Below are 25,139 nucleotides of genomic sequence, written 5' to 3'. Positions count from 1 at the left end.
AAGAAAAGTTGACAGCCAGCGCTGCGACTGACGGAATGCTGAGCCTCCCGTTCTCCCCCCCCCCCCACCTTGCCCCTTCCGGTTTCGGCGTTCGGGAGACCGCTGGGTTCCCAGCTGTCTCCGAACGCCAAACACCAAAGCCGAACTTCCGCCTTCAGGAGACAGCTGGGAAGCGGCGCGGCTCTTTTAAAAGATGACAGCCGGCCTGGGGGGCTTCCCAGCACCCCCGAACCCTGTGCTGGCAAGCCCCCCAGGCCGGCTGTCACCTTTTAAAAGAGCCGCGCCGCTTCCCAGCAGTCGCGGAAAGCCGTTTTTTTGCGGGGGGTTTTTGGTTGCACGGATTAATTGACTTTACATTGTTTCCTATGGGAAACAATGTTTCGTCTTACGAACCTTTCGTCTTACGAACCTCCCCCCGGCACCAATTAAGTTCGTATCTTGTATAGGCAGCTGCACAGACAGGCTGAAGAACAGTATTTATCCGTGGGCTGTCAGACTTCTGAATGAAAAATAATTTTACAACAATAGTACGATTGACTTGCAGGGCGGCACGACATGCAATATGTTCACATGGTGCAATAGGACTGAACAATTGTTAGTAGGATTCATAGTAGTAGGGGCAAGGGATTTTCTTTCTTTCACTGTGAGTTGTATTGGGGTACATGAAGGGAGGCTCAACCAATCTCTTTGTACACATGTTGTATTCTGATAATAAAAGTTGAATCTGAATCTGAAAGATAAATAATCTTCAAGCTTATCATATAAAGTAGAGGTCTTCAAACTTGGCAACTTTAAGACTTGTGGACTTCAATTCTCAGAATTCTCCAGCTGGCTGGAGAGTTTGAAGACCTGGTGTAAAATCAGCTTATACCATAGAAGATTGTATGCTCCTTTTATTGTTTATATTACATCAGTAATTTATAAAAACCAACAGAAGAGTGAGTTTTTGGTCCATTGTTCTGCTTAGTAGCTTTCACAATTACTTGAATGTATTATTTTAAGTGATTTAATTTTTATGATATTGTATTTTGAATTGTGTGCTGCCAGATCCTGGATAGATTGAGGGGCATATAAATATTGTACTGCTAAATAAGCAAATAATCTGGATCCACCAAGAACAAAAATCCCCTTTCTGCAGGAATGTTTACATCTTTACATGCATGATTGTGAGATGGGCAGCTACAGTATACACATGTGATGAATGTATAAAAGTGATCTATGCTAAGTAATTGATCACCATTGGAATAACTGCTGAAATTTGGGTGGCATATGAGATGCATAAAGATATTTTTAAACATTTCTTTAAAAAAACCCTGATCAAGTCTCTCTTACCAAGTCTTAAGATAACTCATTTTTTTACTGTTGGCCTTCATTAAAAATGAAATTCTGTTGTTTGCTCTCAAGAGAAAGTGTTTATCTACTCAAGAACATATATAACATACAATGAGACAAGGTAAGAGGATATGTGGTCAGTAGAATTCGAGACCAAGCTATAAAGAATATATTAGAATCACTTTATAATATGTAAATAGATATATTGCTCTTGAGTTAAACAGTATATACAAAATGTGCCCCCATTTTGGTGGAGGAGTGTAAATGTTGTCTGGTGGCGGGCACTTAAACACTGAGCACATTGTTATATGTTGTGTGTATGTTCCATTGTTATTGATACTATAAAAATTAATAAAAATATATATTAAAAACACATATATAATTTACACAATCCATATATATACACGTATGTACATATATACACATACATACACACCTGAACTGTGTATGTGGGTATACACACATCTATACATTAAACACTAAATTTTGACAAAACTGGGAGTTCATTTTCATTTAATCAAAAATATGTTACATACCGTACATACATACATATATATGTTACATACATACATATATGTAACATTGTTGCTGAATTGAAAACGAAAATGAACTCTTCCGGTTTTGTCAAAATTGAGTGATTAATCTATACATGTGTGTATACACACATACACATAGTGCAGGTGTTTGTATGTATGTATGTATGTATGTATGTATATACACACACACACACACACACACACGTGCACTATGTGTATGTGCGTATACACACATATATACATTAATCACTGTCAATTTTACAAAACTGGGAGAGTTCAAACAGATCTGACCCTTGCCACCCTAACCTCCTGTAATTTTCCCTATTTAAAAAAAAGACATGTTCCACAATAGTTCCCATATCATGAATTGTTAACTGCACACGCAGGCGTATAAATATCAGAACGCTAGGGGGCTATAAAGAAAGCGGTTCCTGCTCTTTTTTCCTTCCCGGCCAATCTTCCCGCGCAGCTGTTATCTTTGGGGGGGGGGGGGGGGGCTATTTGCAACCTCTTCGTGTTCGCGCTACCCCTTGATCTCTCTCGGTCGCGCGCGCGCCTTTCACTGGCTGCAATGCTCAAGAGACGCGGTTTGACGTAGCCAATGAGCGTGCTCAGAAGTTGCGCGCGCCGCGCTCCTCCTACGTCGCTGGAACGGAAGCTACGTCACGGAGCTTGCCACCAGCGTACGGAGAAACGACGCCGCTTCTATACTTCGCCTAGAAACACCCCCCTCCCCTCCGAGGGCCGTCGCCGCCATGGATTACGGGGAAGGTGAGAGATATTGAGGGATTGGCCACCGCGGCCGTGGAGCGGTTTTGGGCTCAAAATGGCGGTGGGAGCAACAACGGCCTGGGCGGGAAACGAGCGTACCGGCCTAGTTGGGGGTGGGGGGAGAGCTTTTCCCTCAGCTAGAGGCGCGCCATGTTAATTAACGAGATGCCCGGCGTGGGTTAAGACACAAAAAGGCCCACAGGGGGAACCTGAGGAGGCCGTGCTCCTCACAATCCCCCCTCCCTCCGTGGCCTGGTGTACCCGACCGGCTTTAATCCCAATCCCGGCGCGAATAATAGTCACCGCCTGCAATCACGAGTCATATTGAGGGGGGGTTGGAAACCACAATTCCCGGCCATGGCTTTCTGGAATGGCGCAGTAAAGGATGGCGACGAAAACCCTCGTTAGAAACCGTCCAGAACTATTCGCCGGGCAAAGGGTCGGATAAGGTTTTTAGCTCGGGCCGTATTTGGGTTGGCCGCAATTTGAACAGACGCAAGAAAGGGGGAAAAAAAGCCTCCCCCTCTCGGTGGATCTCCGGGCGGGTCCCCCGCTACGTCACCTCGCGCCCTCGTGGTCCTGGCAGTTTTAAGGAACGCTGGTCCTTCCCACGTGGGGAGGAATCGGAGCGAGGGAAGAAGCGCCTCCTGGAAGGGCCCCCCAAAGCCTTGCTTGCTTTTTCTCACCTGCGAAGGGGACGTTTTTCTCCCGCTGCGTTTTTTTCCCCACGCGGCGGGTATTCGATTATGTTCCTGCTCCCCCAAAATTATTTTTTAAAATTTGCTTTTTAAAAAACCTTATATTTTATATACATTTATATTTTATAAAATAAAAAAATTAATATTAAATTAATTAAAATAAGTTAATAAATAATATTAGAGCCGGGGTGGTGCAGTGGTTAGAGTACAGCGCTGCAGGCTACTTCAGCGGTAGTTCAGCAGTTCAAATCTCACCATTGGCTCAAGGTTAACTCAGCCTTCCATTCTTCCCAGATGGGTAAAATGAGGACCCAGATTGTTGGGGGTGAACATACTGATTCAGTAAACTGTTTAGAGAAAGCACTATGAAGTGGTATATAAGTTTAAATGCTATTGTTAAATGCTAATGCTATTAAAATGATTGATTAAGCGGACTGGATTTTCGGTGACTGGGAAGTTTTGGTGATTAAAAACACAATATCAAAACGAAAAGGTAGAGGTAATATCCTCAATTTAATGACCACAATTGAGCTCAGAATGTGTGTTGTTAAGTGACACATTTGCTAAGTAAGTTTTGCCCCCTACTTTATGACTCCACCGCATTTGTTCTGGGATCACTGCAGCTCTTAAAAGTAGTAGCACATGTTTTAAGTGAATCTGGCTTCCCTGCTGATTTTGCTTTTCAAAAATTAGGGTCACTGCAACTGTCATAAATGTGAGTCGGTTGTCAAGCATATGAATGCAAGTCACGTGGCCATGGAAATACGGCAATGATAAATGTGAAAAATAGTCATAGGTCACTTTTTTCAGTGTTATTTAACTTCAAACTGTCCCCCCCACCCCCTACTCCCAGTAACAATGAATCATTTGAAGAAGGCATGGAGAAGCTGCATCACATACTGATGAGCCAAGGTGGCGCAGCAAGTAGAGTGCAGTATTGCAGGCCACTAAAACTGACTGTAAATCTGCAAGTCAGCGGTTCAAATCTCAACACCAGCTCAATGTTGACGCAGTCTTCCATCTTTCCGAAGTGGGTAAAATGAGGACACAGATTGTGGAGGCAATATGCTGGCTCTGTTAAAAGTTTTATTGCTAACATGTTGTAAGTCACCCTGAGTCTAAGGAGAAGGGCAGCATTTAAAAAAAAATAAAAATCATCAAATATATTAAATAAATAAATAAATACTGGGGTCCCCAGACTCCTTGGCAAATCCAGGTCTTGCAAAAGCGTGTTAAAGTGAGGACCAATCTTATTTCTGTGTGGGTGATGTTCCACAAGAAGGGAAAATTCCTCCTCACTGGGAAGGATCAGATTGGTGTTTGTTAGATGAACCTCCTTAAGAGAGGGGACCCCTAGGATCCCTTGGTTTCTTACTCTGGTGGATTGGGTAAATATATTCGGAGAAGATGGTCCTTCAAAAAAACCTACTCCCTGCAGAGCTTTGGCTCAGATAAAGTACTATGGCTGAAACAAGGTTTTGAATTTTTTTTTAGTTGAGTCACATTTATATTGCACTTTTCTGAATGCTATGAGCTAGTTTGGTGAAAAACTAAAGTGTTTAGACTAGGAATTGGGAGATTCTGAATTCTAGTCCTCCTTTAGCCATTTGAAGACAAACTGGGTGGCTTTCTGGCCACTACCTCGTAGTTCAATCCACCTCATAGTGGAGTGTTAGGAATGTTCACCACTTTACATTGACCAAAAGATTATTTAGGAATTTCGGCTTATAGCCGAAGAGAAGGAAGAGCAAGGTAAAAATATAAAAATGTCTCTTTCAAATTAGGGTTAGCAAGTGCCACTGAAAAAATGGCAGAATTGAAAGAAATGACAGCTAAAATTAAAAATTTGGACAATGCTGCTTCATTAACAGAAAAGTGAAAAAGTGTCAAAAGAACTCAGTATAAAGTTAATATATAAAATTTAAAACTGCAAGTTGAGACTTGCATATTAAAAAGATAAAAATAAATGTATTTAAAAATAAATAAATAAATAAATGTATTGTAAAGAAATTTAACTTTCACAGTCAACATGACCATCTAGCCACATGACCACCCTAGCCACAACCACTCACCCATTTTTGAAACAAATATAGAATGTTTGAGCTTCATTTGCTCAGTCCCATTTCTTCTAGCTGTTTTTCTGCAAATTAATGTTCTTAGTTGAACCAGAAAGCAGAGGACAGAGAATTTTATTTGTGTGATTGAATTTTCTGGTCTTGCTGTATAGAGGAAAGCGTCTAGATAGTATCTTTATTATAAACTGTTCATGGGACTGGAATTCAGGTAGGCCTTAACTTAAAACCATTTATTTGTTGACCAATAAATAACTGAAAAATGTGATTTGCAATCAGTCCTTGCACAGCATCCCAACAGTCATATGATGCACATTTAACTGTTTGGCAACTGGCACGTGTTTATGATGGTTACAGGGTCCTAGGATCATCTCATCAGCATTTGTGACATACCCAGGGGGCTTTTCCTATGCAAAATGAATGGAGAATGCTGAATTCACTTAATGACCGTATGAACTGTTTAACAAACATTTGCTATCAATAGGAGCAAAATGGTTTTAAAATGGGGTGCAACTAACTTAACCTCATTGTTTAACAACAAAAGCTGTAGTCCCAATTATGGTTCTAAATTGAGGAGTGCCTAATTTACTAATCTGCAACAGTTCAATAATCTTAAATCTTTTTTTTTTTAAGAAGTGGACCGTGACTATGGGCATGGTGCCTACAGTGGCCCAAGAGCTATGGACTCTTATATGAATCAGTCATATGGAATGGAAAGCCATGGAGGCGGCAGTGGAGGAGGAGGTGGCGCTTCAAGGTAAAATACTGAATCGTTTGCTTTGTATGTCAAAGATAATGTAAATATATTCTGAAGTATACCTCTATCCAATTTAAGTGTTCCCTAAGCATATTGCGGGGCATGGTGCATTATTATGCAGAGATGTAATGTGTAGTCTATTTTAAAATATTTTTATAGGGAAATATAATGCTCAAATCTTTTAAAATCTATTTCAACAAATGATCTTTAAAAACGTAGCAATGAAATATTAGCATTAAATCTAGAGCTGAAATGCTCTTAATTGGATCAGAACTGCTGCTTTTGTTTTCCCATTGTGTTTGAAAGGAACACTTAAATTTAATTTCAATAGTAATATATTTTGCAAGAATATTCATTGGTAGGCAGCTTTTCATGTCCAGATTATTTTATTGGCAGGTACTAATTACACTAAAACACATCTGTGCAGTATTTTAAAATGGTTTTTAGCACTGTAATAGTATTTCTGGCAAAGTTTGATTTTTCACTGTGCCTGCAATTGATGTCTACTAACATCAGATCATAATTCTAAATTTTACTTTCTTGTAAGAAGTCTGCATTTTAAACAAAATAACAGTATGATATATTAAACCTGGTTGCAGTTCCATTTGCATATCCTAATTCTTTGATTGGCAGCAAGAAAAACAAGGTTGGCAATTTCGATTCCTCCAGTTTTTTGTGGCATTGATTGTTAAAAGAATTGGGAAATTAGCTGTACAAATGCACAGTGCTTTTCAACAATTAATATAACTAACAGTGATGTAAACTATTTTGAGAATCAAGAAAAAATGTACCTACCATTTAGTAATCTGAATATGGCTGGATTTACTGAATGCATTATATAAAAAGTTCATTGTTGTAATGGACTGCTTTGTAGTTGGCATTTTAAATATGAAAGTTTTGTAATTAAAGTATGAACTGGAGACAAGATAAAATTAGCTTTCTCATATTGTGATTTTTAATTATTTGAATTTTTTTTCAAGTTCTTTAATTAAGAATGAAAATATAGTTAATTCTTTGGAATGAAAACGAATTCTTATTTTTGTGCAGTTTATGATATTGATGTTACCCTGTATACTTTTTTGTTCTTTAATTAGTATATTTTTAAAATGCTGCATACAGATTTTGCTAATATAGTATTTGCATGTAATGTACAGCCTTTCTCTGTGCTAAAGGGTCATTAATATTTAAGATTTATTTTGACTTTTCAGTTCTATAAGGGTGTTTGTCTTATTCCTACAAACAGAGGTAGGTGAATCTATGACTTTCCAAATGTTCCAAAGTCTAACATTTCTTAAATTTTCATTCTGGGGCTCATGAGAATTACAGTCCAACAACATTTGGAGGGCTATAGATTTCCCACTCCTCTCTGATACATTGTAAATGTAATAGTGGAAGATGAGGCATAGTTAAGGAAAAGTATATAGATTTCTTCTGTAAGATATAATTGAACTATTAAACATTGAAATATCAAGTTAAAATAGTTGCATTATTTTTACTATCACAGCTTATAAGTTGAGAGCAAAGTCTTTCAAATGATATTGAATTGTTTTAGGCATGACTTAAACAGACTTTTATGACCCTTTAAAATATGTAGGTGCCTGCATTCGTTAGACTAGGTCTGGGCACAATAATGAGGTGAAATAATAATTTTGAGCAACTAAATTTAGTTAAATTTAGGCATTCTGAATTTTAATACTATTTTTAACTGAAAAGTGACTCAGATAGCTTTCTGTCTGATCACAGCATCGAAATGCCCAGCCCTAATCAAAGCAAACCCTACCAAAGTAAAATATACATTGATTTTAGTTGATAAATGTCAACTGATAACTTGTCTTTTGAAATGTTTAACTTTAGTAAGCTTACTTTTTTTTTCCTCACTACAACTTTTCCAGGTTTGGACCTTATGAGTCTTATGACTCCGGGTCTTCTCTGGGTGGGCGAGATCTGTACAGATCTGGCTATGGTTATAATGAACCCGAACAAAGCCGCTTCGGAGGTAGTTATGGTGGTCGATTTGACAGCAACTACCGGAATAGCCTTGACTCTTACGGAGGTAGAAGCCAGGGCGGGTCTAGCTGGGAAGCACCTTACTCACGCTCAAAATTGAGGCCTGGGTTTATGGAGGACAGAGGAAGAGAGACTTACTCTTCCTACAGCAGTTTTTCTTCACCCCATATGAAGCCTGCACCTGTAGGCTCTCGGGGGAGAGGAACGCCTGCTTATCCTGACAGTGGATTTGGAAGCAGAAACTATGATGCTTTTGGAGGACCATCAACAGGCAGAGGCCGTGGCCGAGGAGTAAGTACAGAATCTTTTCAGATTCTTTTCACTAGTCACTCTTTTAAACCCTTTCAAGACCATAGCATTAAAACAAAAGCACTGTATATCACACTGCAGTTTTGCCAAACTGTTTGGGTTGATAACCTTCCAATCCGGTTTGGTGTTTACCCAGAACTTAGTACCCTGTCTCTCTTCATTTACACAAGTAAAAGTACTATAAGATTAGTTGCTAAGGTTTTTATCAAATCACTTTTTTGTGTGAAAAGTGAATATTAAGGCATTGGGTTTGGTCTAAAAGGGATTAAAAGGAATTGCATTTTTCCTTGTTAACACTAGCATCTTGGCTAGTGGGAGAAGTCTTGAAACTTTGTAAAGGTTAATTAGAACCTTTTTCATTTTGAGGAGGTTAAAGGTGCAATGTATGTAAACTTTTGATTTTAAAGGATAAATGTCACAGAACAGATTTTGTTGGGGCAAGAAGCAATTAGTTCTTCATACTCAACTTTAGCTTACTTTGAGGTCACTTAGACTTACATGGAAGGGAAGATTTAATATACTGTAATCAAGCATTTTTAAAAAAGAATAATTTCAAACCATTGTTAAAGGGATATCATCAGAATTGTTCATGCTGAAAGAAAGATAATACTCTATTCAACTATGATAGTCAACTATTGTGTTATAATTCAGTACTAGATGTTCTCACCTGCTGGATCTAATGTTTTAGTGCAAGTTCAAAAGAACAATTCAAAGATTAACAAATATCAAATATTACCCTATCAAATCAAAACATCACTAATAGCATCTTAATCTTCAGAAGGTTCAAGTTATAAGATGATGTCCCATTAACTTGCTTTATAATTTCAAATCTGAATTTATACAAAGAGTTTAGTTAATCATTAGTGGATTCTCTTAAAAAAAATTTAAATGCCGAGTTTCAAGAAGTTGGCCTTAAGAAAACATTTAAAAGTTTAAGGTAGATTGCAGGATTAAATGTAGACTGAAATATTTTTAAGTTTTCTGCATGCATATCATTATATTTTAATTTATTTGTCTGTAATATTCTATAGGGTACAATTGGCATTTAATCCATAGACCTATGAACCCTAGTAATCTTTCTATAATTTGTTGATAAAGGAATAAGCTAATTTGTTTACTCTGGTACATTTGTGAAATTAAGAAAATTAACTAAACAGTATTGATTAGTTCCCCCTTTTCTTGAGTTTAGTATTAACTCTTAAGAACTAACTACTTTAAGAAATAAACTGCTTGTTTATGTGAAATGCATTGCACCTTTAATAGATTCTGAAAATATTTGCTCGTGCAAATCTACATCACCTAGAAAGTGTCCTTTGTATATAATATGCAGGGTGAGAATATTGCTAGACTGTTATTTACTAGACCTCAGTTTGTTACAAAGTGACATATAGAACATATGCATGGATTTGTTTAGTATAATCTCTAGCACATTGTGGCCTGCTAGGAATAAATGCTATTCAGTGTAAATAAATGTTGTATAGACGTACTGCCTTTATTGTGTCTATAACTTTTACTATTAAATATTTATGGCAGTTTACTCATTTCTGTTTATATAATTTCACTCATCCAGTCAGATGAGCCTCTTGTATATTACTGTCAGTAAACAGTAGAATCTTGTGTGTGTTTATTCAGAAATACTACTAACTTTCAAGTATTACAGATTGCACCCTAAATTATAACTATTATACTCATTCCTTTTCTTCAGTTTGTTCTATAATTCAGTGCCTTAAAATCAATGAATTCAATCATCTAGGTTCTATTGATTATAAGATAGATGTCCAAATTAGGATTAGAGATTTTTTTTAACCACTTTACTGATAATCTAAACTTTATTTTTCCTTTTGAAAGAATTTGATTTAAGAGGAGCTCGTTACTCCTGATATAATTATAGGGTTTTAAAAAAAAATCATTGAATACGTTCACTACACAATTATCTCAACACGGGATGGATAGACAGACACAAGCTGCTGTTTGGACTGAACTGTTCATAAAGATTGAAGATTTCTAATCAGTTTTAATATGCAGGTTTATTTTACATATTTATAATATATACATAATCTTAAAATCCCTGACTCACATAAAAATTCTATATGTATTTACTTGGAAATTACTGTTTAGTGAAAATAGCAATGTAAGAGATATGCTGCCTCAAAACAATAAACAATAAATTATCTTTTCCAAGTATTTTTAGAAGAAATTCCCATTAGTTCAGTAAGATTTATTCCACGTACAGTTTGAACTTCCTAGATCTAGCACTTATTTCTGAGTTGATATGCTTGAGGTTGTACTTGAATTATAAATACTGTATACATATTTTAAAAAAATGGATATAGGAAAAAAAAGTTTGGAAATAAAATGCATTTTATAGAAGCAAAAAGTTTCATAAATGAAACTGGAATCCCATTACAGTGTTAAGAGAAAACAGCTCATTTGGATATTAACAAAATTTAAACATAGGCATTATTTATACACAAAAAATCTTACATACATATTCAATAAATCATCAAAAGATTATTTTAAAAAACGTTTTAATATAGTGAAAGTTTCAGGCAGAGACTTTTATGATTATTTTATATTTTCCCCTAAATTTTATATTTGCATTATTGTGTTAAAGATTTGTAGAAATAATTTTTCTTCTTGGAGAATCCTGAGAATGAATATGGGTAAAATTGTAACAGGGCTCATAGTCTGGACCAATGATTTTGTATAAGCAGAAATCCATTTTATATAAGCACTTCACATCAAATATTTTAAAAACTAATCAGTTTGCAATTCTGATGTGTGTTAAATGAATAGTAATGCATTTTTCTTGAGTTAGAATATTTTAAAATATGTTTTATATGAGCTAGTTTGATTATGGTCAGCCATATCATTTTCTAATACTTGGTCTTCACCTATTTACAGTATATGGGAGAATATGGAGGCATGCATAGACCTGGAATTGTGGTAGACTATCATAACAAACCCAGTTCTGCAGCAGTAGCTGCACGAGGAATAAAGAGAAAAATGATACAGCAGCCATATAATAAACCAGGTGGGACATTTATCAAGAAACCCAAACTGACAAAACCTAATGTGAAGATGAACCAAAACAAACCTAGTAAGTAATTGAATGAAAGATGTGAATTATAGCTCTATTTAATATTTTATGAGAGGATACATTTATAATGCATTGCTGTTCCTCATTTTCCAGCCTCAAAGCCTCTTCTGTTACCAGTTGTTCATAGGGATTGACCTTGGTGGCACACATTAAAATTTTTGAAAGATAGTTATAAGATATTTCACCAACTTTATTCCTATATACTATGCTCTTGATTAACACTTTGAAGAAAATTTATATATATCTATATATATTTGTTTGTGTGTGTGTGTGTGTGTGTGTGTGTGTGTACAGTGGTACCTCATGATACGAACCCCTCGTCTTACGAACAACCCGAGATACGAACCCGGGGTTCAGAAAATTTTTGCCTCTTCTTACGAACTTTTTTCTTCTTACGAACCCGACGCCGCCGAGAAGCCCCGGCGCCCGCCTGTCACTTTTTGAAACAGCCGGGGGGCTTCCCAGCAGCCTCCTAAACCCAAACGCCAAACCCGAACTTCCGGGTTCAGCGTTCGGGAGGCCTCCGAGAAGCCCCCCAGCTGTTTTAAAAGGTGACAGGCGGGCAGCGGCGGGTTTTTTTTCTTCGTTGCACGAATTAATGGATTTTACATTGTTTCCTATGGGAAACAATGTTTTGTCTTACGAACTTCTTGTCTTACGAACCTCCCCCTGGAACCAATTAGGTTCGTAAGACGAGGTATTACTCTGTGTGTGTGTGTGTGTGTGTGTGTGTGTGTACATATACACATATATACATATATATATATAAATAAATCTATGTCTATATGTGTGTGCATATATATAAATTTTCTGACTGCTTTTATTGTGAAGGCTGCTTAGTTATCAACCAATTTACCGTGTTTTACCATGACCTTTTTGCCATGTTTGTCAAGCGAATTACTACAGTTAAGTGAATCATATAGTCTTTAAGTGAATACAAGTGAGTTCTCGGAGAGGGGCGGCATACAAGTCTAATAAATCATTTATTATTATTATTATTATTATTATTATTATTATTATTATTATTATTAATACAATTTATAAAAGAACATGCACAGCACAAACATTAAGATATATGAGCCTCTATATGAGATGATAGTAATATCATCTTACCACCATTCAAGCCTGATGGAGTAAAAATCCCAGTATGTCCTTGAATGTGACATACTCATTTGTTGAAAAATGTTGTCAGGTCATGACTAAATCAATTACCCCTAAATACTGTTTACATTAAATAATTAAACATGGCTTAAAATAGTCTGTTATTCAAAACATGACTCTGATGTGTGACTGCTTGACACACATCACTCCATATAATGACCTGGAGTTGATTTGCTTAAAATATCTCCTCCAAAGCTAATTGCTTTAGCCAGTTGGATTAAAATCATTTTTGGGAAATAATTTGGCACATTTTGTCAGCTCTTCAGTTTACTCTGTAAACGTGTGCATTTGACCTTTCATTAGGGTAATAAAATTGAACTTTGTGACACAATTAATGCTAAAGGCTTTACAAAAGATGCCTATGGTGCCATTGATCAGACAGTTGGAGGTAACCTGCTTGTTTTATCAGGTAAAACTCAAGACATAAGGCCTTTACAGTTTCACTTGATGAAATATCTTAAAAGTTGCACCTTCTATAATTGAGCTATTTGCAGTATTTTTATGGATTCAAGTTGATTGTTTAGGTAACAGTGATCAATTAATGTGTCAGATAATTTATTGCTTGTGGTATACTTTTCAATACTTTTCACCAGGGGTGAAATGCTCCCAGTTTGGGCTTGCCTGCCTGTGATCAGAGAGCTGGTACTGACGGCAGCGCAAGGCTTTGCCCAGCTATCTGGATGCTGCCATGTCGATTCTTTTACCCTCTGCACATGCACGGAATGCTTTGCACATCAGCGGATGGTACAAGAATACAAATGGCATCCGGGCGAAGCCTTGCGCTGCTGTCTGTATTGGCTCTGGGTATGGGCTCAATTGTCAAAAATTGAGGACTACCTGTATTGCTCATCCTAAACTGTCTTAATTTCAACAGTGTAATTTGTGACAGTTGATATATGTCTCTCTTGTTCAACAAATGGGAATCTGCTGTTAAATTAATATATTCTTTCTGCTCATGCAGAAAGGTAATGGAAATTGTACAGTCATTTCCAAAAATATTTGTGTAATGATTTAGTTATTATTTCCGCATTAAATAGCTTGGTCAATTGGGAAATTGATATCTCATTTAATACCTGTTTTTAATAAGGTAGACTTTTATTTCAGAGTGACAAGTAAGAGGGGATCAGATGTTTGGCTGCTTGAAAATCATGTCCAGATTGACAAATAAATCCCCATTTGACATATGGAATGAAAGCTTGCCTCCTTTGTAAGAAGGCAGAGCCTTAAATAGAGAAAAAACACTGAAGTTACTTTTTCTGGCATGCAATCAGAGGTTTAGAAAAATAAGGAATGTTATACATTTTAACATGTTGATTTTCTCCAGAGAAAATCAGGAGGTCTATTGAGTTTCTGATTTGTTTATTTATTTAACAATTTTTTATGGAGCTTTCTATCTCAATGAATGTAAGACTGGGCAGTATACAACTAACACAACCATAAAAACATTTCAAAAATAAAACAAAAATAAGCGTGCCAGATAAAAACATCCCATTAGCTATAATGTAACCAAGGGATCTCCAAATAAGCTGAAAAACATACCTGCAGGTCCTTCTGAAAGGCTAACAAAGATGGGAATAACCTCACCTTAACCGGGGTTGATGTTCCACAGGGTGGGAACCCCAGTCCAAAGGGCATGTTGTTTGAGTCCTGCCAAATGGACCTATTTAGCAGACAGGACCTCAAGCACATCCTGCTGTAACTGTTGGGAAGGGTAGATGAGGTTAGGAAGAGGCAGATCCTCAAAAAGCCTGGTCCCAGGCCACATAGAGCTATGTCACAGCAGACATTCCTGTTTTTATTTTATTTTGTTTTGTTTTGAGATATCTTACATGCATTTTCTTACCTGTTTATGTAAGCTGTCTTCACAATAAAATCAGCAAATATTTAGTTTTGATAGATTTTTCTTTCTAGCAGTAAGCATGAAATTATGGTAATAATGGGCCCACCAATTTTTATTCTCAGCATTTACTTAGTGCCTTTATTATTTTGGCATATTAAGGCTGGGCTTCAATTCTGGATATTATTCCTGTGAATATGGCCATTAAACGTGTAAGTTTACATACACGTGTCACAAAGTGTTAAAAATTGCATTCTTTCCTTTTAATTCAACAGCATCCTAATAGATGCCATCATCCCATATGGCATAAATTATTGCTCTTTATGAGACTCTTAATAATGCTGAAAGGTAGTGGGTGGGGTAAGTTCAAATTTTCCCTTGGCTAAAGTCTAGAACCTAAGTATTTATTTAACTCTTAATTGTTTTTAGGTGTCAAGCCAGAAGTAAAAAATGAAGAGGAAGAAAAACGTCGAATTGAGGCAAGAAGAGAGAAGCAAAGGCGCAGGAGGGAGAAAAATAGTGAAAAGTATGGTGATGGTTACAGGTTTGTGATGAAATGTGAATTTGTCCTACCCATAATTCAAGGGCATTTATCATAACAATAGTACTTGCTCTAAACTACCTTGGCTCTGTTTGTTTCATGGTGTTGTCTATTCAAATCTCAGTAATAATTCTATCATGTCTGCATATATCTGGGGTCTTGCTGGGGGTAGGGAAGGGTGATTTATGGGCACAATAAGCCATTACATGCAGGAAATAGCTTGAAATCCCCAATAAATCTTTGACAAGAATAGAATGCCCATAAGCTATCTTGAAGGAGTCACCTTAATAATTATTTAGATGTCAATAGTGAGTAGTTTTTATCAATGACACTTTTTTCCCCCTGATGCTACCAGATCTGATATGTAAAAATCCAAATAGCAAAGACAAGAAAATTCTAATCTGGTGCCATCTGGTGGTTGTCTGGTTTCTTACGGTTCAGACTAAGTAACTCTGTTTTTTATTTTTATTTAAAAAATAAAAACTTGAATGATACATTTTTATTTTGCTTTATAAGCTAGTGTGGTAGTTAAAGGTTTGAGCTACAAAATTTTAGATTCAAATTTCACTTTGTCCATCAACTCATGATCTTCAAAACACATAGTTGAAAAATGTTTAAGTATAGGAATGCATTTTCATTAGTGTTTAGATGCTTGATAAGATAATTTCATTAATTGGAATATCAAGTTCTCTTGATCCCATTAAACTTTGATGGATTAGTTACTGTATGTTGCCCAGACAATGTGCCTTTATCTTCTAGAATGGCTTTCACCTGCTCATTCTGTAAATTTCGAACCTTTGAAGAGAAAGACATTGAAGCTCATCTTGAAAGTGCTGTTCACCAGGAGACGTTAGATCACATTCAGAAACAGACCAAGTTTGACAAAGTTGTGATGGACTTTCTGCATGTGAGTAACTATTTTAATTCTGTAAATCCAGGTAACAGTTCAATTAACAGTTTCATTTTCAGGGTTAAAAACCATAATCATAAACAATAAAGATTGGTGTAAAGCCAAGCATAGCTATTATCTGTTTAAGAAATATTTCTACAGTGGGCTTTTAAACTGAGGTTTATTGTCTGCATGTTGAAAGTGTTTGATCTTCTAACATCGTCATTCTAAAACATTTTATTTCCTGAAATGGAGCTCAGGTGATCAATTCATTCTTCTGCCCTCCCATACTCTTCATCTCACTGTTAAATCCAATGCTTGGTTGGCTATTTAGGCACAGATTTTTGCCTTTATATTTTTCCTGGTGCCATTTGATCATAGTCTACAATGTGATAGGATTGCCAGGTTTATTCATAGCCACAAAACTATTGCAATTTGTAGAAGTGCCTTATTCTGGCTGTGAAATCTTTGAGGTTTTCCCCGCATTCTGTTGTGGAAACAATTTATGTAACACTTTACAAAGTGGGAGATGAAGAGAATAGGACTCCACTATTGCAGAAAATTACCTTCTTCTATCCCTAATTTCATAGTTATTTGAATCATAACTGTTGAATCTAGAATTCCATACCATTGGAGATGAATGGGGAATAAGTAAAAATTTATGATCCCTTCAAAAATATATTATTTTCTGTTTTAGGAGTGCATGGTGAATAAATTTAAGAAGACTGCTATGCGTAAACAGCAGACTACAAGCCAAATGGAAGCTGCTCAGATTGCTGAAAAGGATGTAATGGAAGGCAAGTAGCCTATGGAAATAGGTGTTCTGTTCCAACACTGCTGTTCTAGCCTATAGACTCAGTATGCTGGAAGGTTAAATTGTAAAATCTTGGTCACTTATTAGGAAGCAAGAATAAACAATCTATTTTTTCCCCTTCAAACTTACCATATGTTTAGGAGTATAAGATGGACCTTAGTTTTGGGGGAGGAAACCAAGGAAAAAACAAATCTGTGTTTGTTTCCCAACATTTTGCCTCCTAGCAAACAGCACAGATGTTGTTGCTGTTGTTGTTGTTATTATTATTATTATTGATTTGATTTGATTTGTATGCCGCCCTTCTCCGAAAACTCAGGGTGGCTCACAGAATGCAAAAGACAGCACGACAACAAATCTAATAATTAAAATTACTACTAAAAATCCCATATACTGTATATTAAAATCAGTCAATCAACTCATTCACAACCACAGATTACATTTCATAGACAGGGGAAGGGGGCTTGATCTAGTTGTCCCATGCCTGGCGACATAAATGAGTCTTGAGAGTCTTGTGAAAGGTGAGGAGGGTGGGGGCAGTGCAAATCTCCGGAGGGAGCTGATTCTGGGGCCGCCACAGAGAAGGCTCTTCCCCTAGGCCCCACCAGACAACATTGTCTGGCCGATGGGACGTGGAGAAGGCCAACTCTGGGACCTAACCGGTTGCTGGGATTCATGTGGCAGAAGGCGGTCCCATAAGTAATCTGTTTGCTGTGTATTTCTGTGCATGTGTCTGACCCATAGAAACAGCAAGGAATTGGAGAACTGTACATTATGGCAGTATATTAATGCCAGCAAGTTTTCTTAAATGTAGTCACACTAACTCCTCCCTATTATTTAAATAGATCCACTCCAAACATGACTAAGTCAGGGTTTAACTTAGCCGTCTTATCTTACTATTAAACAGGACCACTGCTACATTTCAGATTATACTTTTACAGCTCCTGTTAAAATTTATGTGGCTTTCTGGAAGTTATTTTCTACTATTTAAAACAAGATACAATAGCCCTGGGCCTCTTCAGATTAAGCATTTATTTTAAAAAGTTTCTTTATTTTGTTAAGTTGTCTAGAACAATAAGTCTTTAAAAAATAAGTCTTAATAATTTGAACATTCTACAGGTATTTATAATTATTGAATTACCTCTTTGCAGCAAACAACAATCAGCCAGTTTCAGCACAGTCTGATTAGCACAAGAAAATAAAATTCAGCCTTGCCTCTACCTGCCAGCAATTTGCCCTGCAGCTGTAGTTTCACTTTCATTTTAGCACATGGCTTGCTGGCAACTTCAATCAATCAGCTGATTGGGGAGACAGATAATCAGTAGTTTGTGCTAATCAGGCTCTGGGCTGCTTGCTGCAAGGAGGTAAATTGCTGGGAGAGACAAAGAGTGGAGGGTGGCTGGGTGGAGCTACATTCAGTGTATAAGACACACCCACGTTTCTCCCTCTTTTGGGGGTAAAAGTGCATTTTATACTCTGAAAAATACGGTAGTTTTAGATCTTTGGGTTTCTGAGGATTTGAAAGATTTGATGTAAGATTCATTGGTTCTTATCTGTTAAATTAACATGAGGGGAAAATTAGAATTCTGAACCTGTTTTGAAAATTAAATTAGCAGGTTTTGGAATTCAGAGTGTGAGGGAGAAGTACTGAAAAATTTAGCACAGCTAAAGGATATATTTGAGAATCACTCATATATTTTATAGTTGTGGCATACTACCGGTAGTGAATTGTTTTGAATATTTTTCTCTTGATTCTATTATCAGCAAGTGGACAGACTACAATAAGACTCTGATGCTCACTGCAGGTGGTTAACAACCATTCGTTCAATAGCCGTTCAAAGTACAAGGGAGCTGAATAAGTGGGACCTATGGCAGGTTTTCAAAGTTCTAATTCTGTTCTAGCACCCATGCAGTCACTTGATAACAAGTTGGATACTTGACAATTGGTTTACACAAAAGTTGCAGCGTCCTGCAGTCATATGATCATGTGTGATTTTCCCCGTTGATTTCCCCAAACAAAGTCAACTGGGAAGCAAGCAAGTTGCTCCCACTTCTCTGCTTCCCCCACTGCCCCCCCCCCCCGGAGCCTGGTTGTGGAATATGGAGCTCTGATACCCTGTGTAGTGAATGCTTGCCTGGATTCCATAGTGCCCACCAGGCAGCATCCATCTCTGGCCATGTTTGTACCACAGCAGCTACTTAACTCACCTGCTGGTATTCTGGTGAACCACTCAGGACTTTCAACTTTCGCAAACTCCTTAAAACCCACCTCTGCCGTCAGGCATGGGGGAACTGAAACATCTCCCCCTTGCCCATGTTGTTTTGGTGTTAGATTGATTGTGTGCTTGTTTTTTAATATTCTGTGGTTGTTTTTTATGAATTTTTTAGCTTAAAATTGTAATTGGATTGGTGGGTTTTGGATTTGTTATTATGTATTGTTTTTACCATTGTTGTGAGCCGCCCCGAGTTTGCGGAGAGGGGCGGCATATAAATCCAATAAATCTAATCTAATCTAATCTAACTTTTGGTAGGCTTCTCCATTGCCTTTGTTTGTTGGTAGCAAGCAGGAAGACACAAGGGGGTGCTTGCTTAATGTCCTGAAGATGTCACTTATTAATTGTCAGGATTGTTGTTGCTAAATGTGTAGTCATATTATACACTTCACAGCTGCATTGTTTAGCAGTGGAAATTGTGGTCCCAATTACAGTTAAGTGAGGAGTTACCTATATGTACTTGTATTTTATCCCCCCCCCTTTATATTATGCAATAATTGAATACAGTACTTTGAAATGTTCCCTATATGGCTGTCCCCTTTTTAACTTGGCAAAATCCATATTGCTTCTTTTTAATATATTGAATCCCCACTGTTTTCTTTTTGACCAAATCTCAGACATCTGTTGTGTCTTTACTAGGTGTTACAGCTGATGATCATATGATGAAAGTTGAGACTGTCCTTTGCTCTGCATGTAGCGTCTATGTTCCTGCACTACACAGCTCTGTTCAGCTGCATTTAAAATCTCCAGAACATGCAAAGGGAAAACAGGTAAATATATATCTACTCTGTTCAGTAGAGTTGCAGGTAGTTAGAAATACATAATCTGCCCATTTGTCAGTTCTTTATGAAGACACTTTATGACTGTGTAAAATATTAGCATAATTCATCCCACTGTGCAAAGTAATCAGAAAATATAAATGATACAGGTTACTATATTACTTTCCCTTGATTACATCTTTGATTGAAAGGCAAATCTTATGTTGCTCTGTTCTTTAAATATATGAGAACTGGTAAAAAAAGTAAAATTTGTACAAGATGCTTAGTTTTTTCTTTCAAGGATGAAAGAAAGAATTGTTGAGTTTTCACAATAAATACTATTGAAACAGTAAATAGAGCCTTCTCCCTTCCTCCATATAAATAAGAAAAATAAATAATTTTGCCTCCACTCCTTTTAGTTTTTCACTTTTATTGAGTTTTACTTTGAGTAACATTTGTATTCACATGTTTATGTGCTTTATAAAGTATAATATGGGGAGGATGCAGTAGCAAAATGCATTTATGTGTGTAAAAAATGGTATTTTTCTATAGGGAGATATCTTACGTATTTTTTAAAAGAAAGAATGCAATCTTTGTTTTTGTAAGGTGTGTTGAAGGGCTTATATGTGAGTCAGAAAGAAGTGGCATGGAAGCAGGTGGATGTGCCTCCTTTTTCTCAGACATACACACAGCCTCCATTTGTTATCTTAGGAGTGCTAACTACACATCATCTTGTAACTAGATGGGTCAGTCAAAGGGAAGGAAGCTGTGAGTTCTGGTCCCACTTTAGGCATGAAAGCCAAATGGGCGATCTTGAGCTAGACACTCTCTCAGCCCATTGACCTCAAATGGTGGCGGTTGTGAGGAAATAGGAGGAAGGATTATTAGGTACATATGCTGCCTTGAGTTATTTATAAAAATAATAAAGGTGGAATATAAATGAATACCGTGCTAGATGATTATTAGATTCATACTTTGTATGCTACCATGGCTTCAGAAATATTCTAGGTTTTCATATTTTTCAGGCTGCAGAAACTTAGTTAAAACAAAATCTTAGAACCACTGATCAAGACACAAAAATGTAGCGAGAGAAAATTAGTTATGTTTTATAAATGTTATTTTGCCTGTTTGACACAAAATTACATTATGTTCTCACAGACCTCTAGGATTATAAACATAATTTGAAATTTTTTGCAGGTGAATGGAAACTCAGATTGAAGAGCAAGAGAATGCTTTAAAACACAAAATTGCTTTCATACTGTGTTGATAATGTGTTAAATAAAATACACATGGAACATATCTATCATAACAATGCTAACAACATGCATGACATTAAAATCCTATTCAGCTACTGCTGAAAATAGTGAGGGATAGTGAATTTATTTCAGATTGTAGCTGCCATTATTCATTTGCACTACAGCAAAAAATTATATGGACTAACAATATGATTATCATAAATATTCTTATTGCAACGTTAAATGCAAAGAGGGTTACCAAAACAGGTTTGGTGGATTCAGGATGGGGATATCCCTCTTTGATTTCTCATTAGTCTTTGATGCATTGAACATGGTATCCTTCTGGACTGGCAGAGAGGGCTGGGACTAGGGCCACTCTTTTGTGGTAGTACTCTTTCCTTCAGAGATTGTTGTAGTTATTGATGGTTGGTGGAGGAAGTGATCGAATCCTAGATCCCTCACTTTGCAGGAGGCCTCAGAACTATTTCCTTTTTAACTTCTACACAAAGTACAAGATTTATTAATTTTATAGACACAGAATGCAGTACCAGTTTGTTGATGATGCATTTCTGAGCCTGGTCACTCAAGTAAAATCGCCAAAGATTGATCCTGATATCTGTAAACTCTTATGATCTCGATGTGGGGTTTGGATTTCACGGGGCCTGGAGGTGAAAAGATTTCATCTGACTCTGGACAGGGTTGTACTACTCTAATTGGATTAGTGGATCTTCCTGGACTGAAATGTGGCTTTACAAAACTTCATTTTATGTCCCATGTGCACCTGTTCATGGATTTGTGGGTGGGTTAACTTATGACCATTCACATTTAATCATCATCTGATTGGATTATTATCGCTGCCCAGAGTCCGAAAGGAATTGGGCGGTTTATAAATTGTGCAGAACACAGCCGTGTGAACAGTCATGGGGCTGCTCAGACATGCACATACCTCTCCAACACTCTTGCGGTCTGCATTGGCTGCCAATTGGTTTCCGGACTCAATTCAAAGTGTTATGACTTATAAAGCCCTACATGGCATTGGGCCAGAATACATGTGGGACTTTTGCTGCATGAATCCCAGCGGAGAGGGGCGGCATACAAATCTAATAAATAAATAAATAAACCGGTCAGGTCCCACAGAGTCGGCCTTTTCCAGGTTCTGTCAACTAGACAGTGTCGTTTAGTGGGACCAAGGGGAAGAGCCTTCTCTGTGGGGGCCTCGGCCCTCTTGAATCAGCTCCCCCCCTGGATATTCATACTGCCCCCCACCCTCCCCGGCTTCCGCAAGAGTCTTAAGACCCATTTATGCCACTAGACTCTTGCCCCCTGGCCAATGAATGTGTTGAGAGAATGTTGATCAAAAGGAATGACTTTTCTCCGTACTGAGAGCGGGTCCAGCAGTCACGTGGGTTGCTCGCTGTCTAATCCGTCAGGGACCAAGCCTTGTCTTTAAAAAGGCTGCTGGATCCGCCCCTTCCCCAGAATTCGCTCGGTCCTGCAGTCCAGCGGGTCTCGTGGTGGCTCGTTCCTCTCAAAAAACACCTTCCCTTTGTCTTGTTTCTATCAGATAAGTAAAATCCTTTTCTGTCTTTTACTTAGAGCTTGCATTAATTTCGCACCAGCCTTACTGGGCTCGGCGCCAAGGGAGAAGCCGCAGCGCGGCTCCCTGCGGCTTTTTTTGCAAACGCCTTGCTGACGCTGCTGCCGGATTGTATTTACAAGTAAATCTACTTGGCTAGGAGGTATCAGGCAAGCTAAGGATTGTTTTAAAAAGGAAACAAAGGGCTTTTTTTCTCACCTTTCTGCGATGTGGGACTATTAGCAAGTTTCCCTTGATTGTCCCCCGGACTTCGGGTCTCCCCTCCGTATTTTAATTTTTGGAGCGGTTTATTTGGTGCGAAGGCCCTCAGCGCCCAGTAATTGCAGGCCCTTGCGGACCACCCACGCGCTTCCCATCTGGCGCCAGTAAGTCCACCGCTTGGCCCTGGAATAAGCTTTGAGTCCCTCGGGCCTTTTCTCCCTGGCTAGGCCTCCAAACCAGTGTGCCTTGGTTTACTTCTGATTAAGGTTAGCGAGGTCTGCCCTTCTGCACTCTCTGGCACGAACTCTGGTACCGTCCAGATTGACTGAGTTCGCAGACGCTCCTGGGCCTAGGAGCAGGGCCCCCTTCCTCTTGGGAACGCTGCCCTTATAGCTTCTCCCATCAGATTTTTGGCTCAAGTCTTGTCCCTGTAATTTGTTCAGGCCATGGCTTCGTTTCCCAAGAGAGGCACAACTAAAGGTCCCAGAGAGGTTAGGCCTACTGGTGATGAAATTGATAGTATCCCCCAGGCCTCTTCCTCGGGAGCCCATACAATGGCTAGACCCACCAGGGCTGTGAAGAGAAGGGACCTAGCCCTGCAGAGAATCCATGAAAAATCTGCCAAATGGTTAAAAGTGCAGGCCCAAGTGCACATCGCCCTGACCTCCCCAGAGGCTTCTAACCTGCCTCTCTCTGGGGTCCCTGTGCTCTCTCTGGATGAGCCAAACATAAACAGACCCCAACCTAACTTATGGGGCTTAGGTCCAGAGGAGCCAGACATTATGGAAGATCCATCCTAGGCCTTCAGGGAATCTCCAGCTTTACCTGCAAATATTTCTAATCTGCCTCCAGAGTTTCAGTCTATTTTTTCTGTACTGTTTAAAGCCATTGATGCCAAGCTCTCGGCTATCAATGTACCTTCCCACTCTTGTCCCCTTCCACGTGCCCCCCAGAATTCCTACAGAATTCCAATTAATGAGGATACGGATTCTTCCCAGGATAAGAACGAGGACGTGGACGTAGAGGATGATGATGACCCGTTTCAGCGCCTATTGGAAGATGAGGAATCTCAAGATTCCAGCCCCAGATGCCATCTTTCCATTCCAACTCTTCAAATCTCTTCTTTTCAAGGCAAGAGTTTCTACAGGCTTAGCCGGACAAGAAAAACATTCTACTCCTCCCACAGATCCTCCTGAGGAGAATTTACCATACTTCATGGAGGAGCAGGAAGACAAAGAGGTAATTCCAATGCCCAAATTGTTTAAAGATGCTTTGCTTAAGCAGTGAGACCATCCAGCCTCTGGCTTTAACCCCACAACCAAAGACAAGAAGTTATATAAGCTTTCCCCTTCTTATGAAGATCTTCTTGTCTGTCCTAAACCTGATGAACCTGTTAAGACTCTACATTCTGCGGTGGCTATGCCGGATGAAGCAGAGGAGGTTCTACGGCCCGAAGACAAACGCCTAGAGCAGATGCTCAATAGATGTTTCTTCGCGGATACCTGGGCTATCAAGAGTGCTGCAGCAGCATCTTTCATTTCTAGAGCTATGCTTTTATGGATTCAACAGCTCCAGCAGCACATTCCCCCTGATGATCTACAGGGCCAACAGGACTTTAACAAGATTTTTGCAGCGGCCCAATATGTAGCGGATGCTACCCTGCAATCATCAAGATTTGCAGCCAGGTCAGTAGCGGCATCAACTACGGCCAGAAGGCTTCTATGGCTGCGCCCTTGGCAGGCGGGGGTGAGGCAAAAGTGGCAGCTGGCCATGGGTCCCTTGAAACGTGACCTCCTATTTGGAGACCTCCTGGACCCCCTTGTCACAGAGACCGCTGACAAAAAGAAGGTTTTGGGGCCCATCACCAAAAAGGCCACCAAAACCCAACCTTTTTGACGTCCAAATCGTCAACAGGATCAAGGGTTCGCCTTCCAAAGAAACACGGGTCAGTATTTCCCTCGTTTTCGCTCCCAAGCAGGCAGAAACCCCAGGGGTAGAGGATCCTGCTACCAAAGAGGGTCCTCCTCGACCAGAGCTTCTAGAAAGCCCAGATGGTGAGCTTCATTCCATTCCCATAGGGGGGCGCCTTACTTGGTTCTCCGCCAGATGGCGCCATTCCTGTAAGGACCCCTGGGTTATTGACACTGTGGAATGGGGTCTCCGTTTAGAGTTTATTTCCATTCCCCCTAAACGTTTTATCCTCATGCCCATTCCCCAGGTCTTCCTCATCTCATATTTGAATGGAGGAAGCTAT

At 38.6% G+C, this 25,139-nt stretch overlaps 1 protein-coding gene across 2 annotated transcripts in view; it reads left to right on the top strand.

Annotated features, from left to right (window-relative positions):
- The first annotated feature begins 2,452 nt into the window (after nt 1-2,452).
- Nucleotides 2,453-25,139, top strand: part of ZNF326 (zinc finger protein 326) — a 28,946-nt gene continuing 6,259 nt past the window's right edge. The window contains exons 1-8 of one of the 2 annotated variants that reach the window (XM_070746586.1): nt 2,453-2,639; nt 6,043-6,166; nt 8,059-8,464; nt 11,387-11,582; nt 15,010-15,124; nt 15,881-16,028; nt 16,708-16,807; nt 19,734-19,864. In XM_070746586.1, the coding sequence (XP_070602687.1) occupies nt 2,624-2,639; nt 6,043-6,166; nt 8,059-8,464; nt 11,387-11,582; nt 15,010-15,124; nt 15,881-16,028; nt 16,708-16,807; nt 19,734-19,864 (1,236 nt within the window). In that variant the 5' untranslated portion in view covers nt 2,453-2,623. Of the gene's footprint in view, nt 2,640-3,068; nt 3,089-6,042; nt 6,167-8,058; nt 8,465-11,386; nt 11,583-15,009; nt 15,125-15,880; nt 16,029-16,707; nt 16,808-19,733; nt 19,865-25,139 lie in introns of those variants that run through there. The other variant, XM_070746587.1, reaches the window with a different exon arrangement.

Source organism: Erythrolamprus reginae, chromosome 3 (genome assembly GCF_031021105.1).
Source record: "Erythrolamprus reginae isolate rEryReg1 chromosome 3, rEryReg1.hap1, whole genome shotgun sequence".
NCBI lineage: Eukaryota > Metazoa > Chordata > Lepidosauria > Squamata > Dipsadidae > Erythrolamprus > Erythrolamprus reginae.
This window is presented reverse-complemented; position numbering and strand designations above follow the sequence as displayed.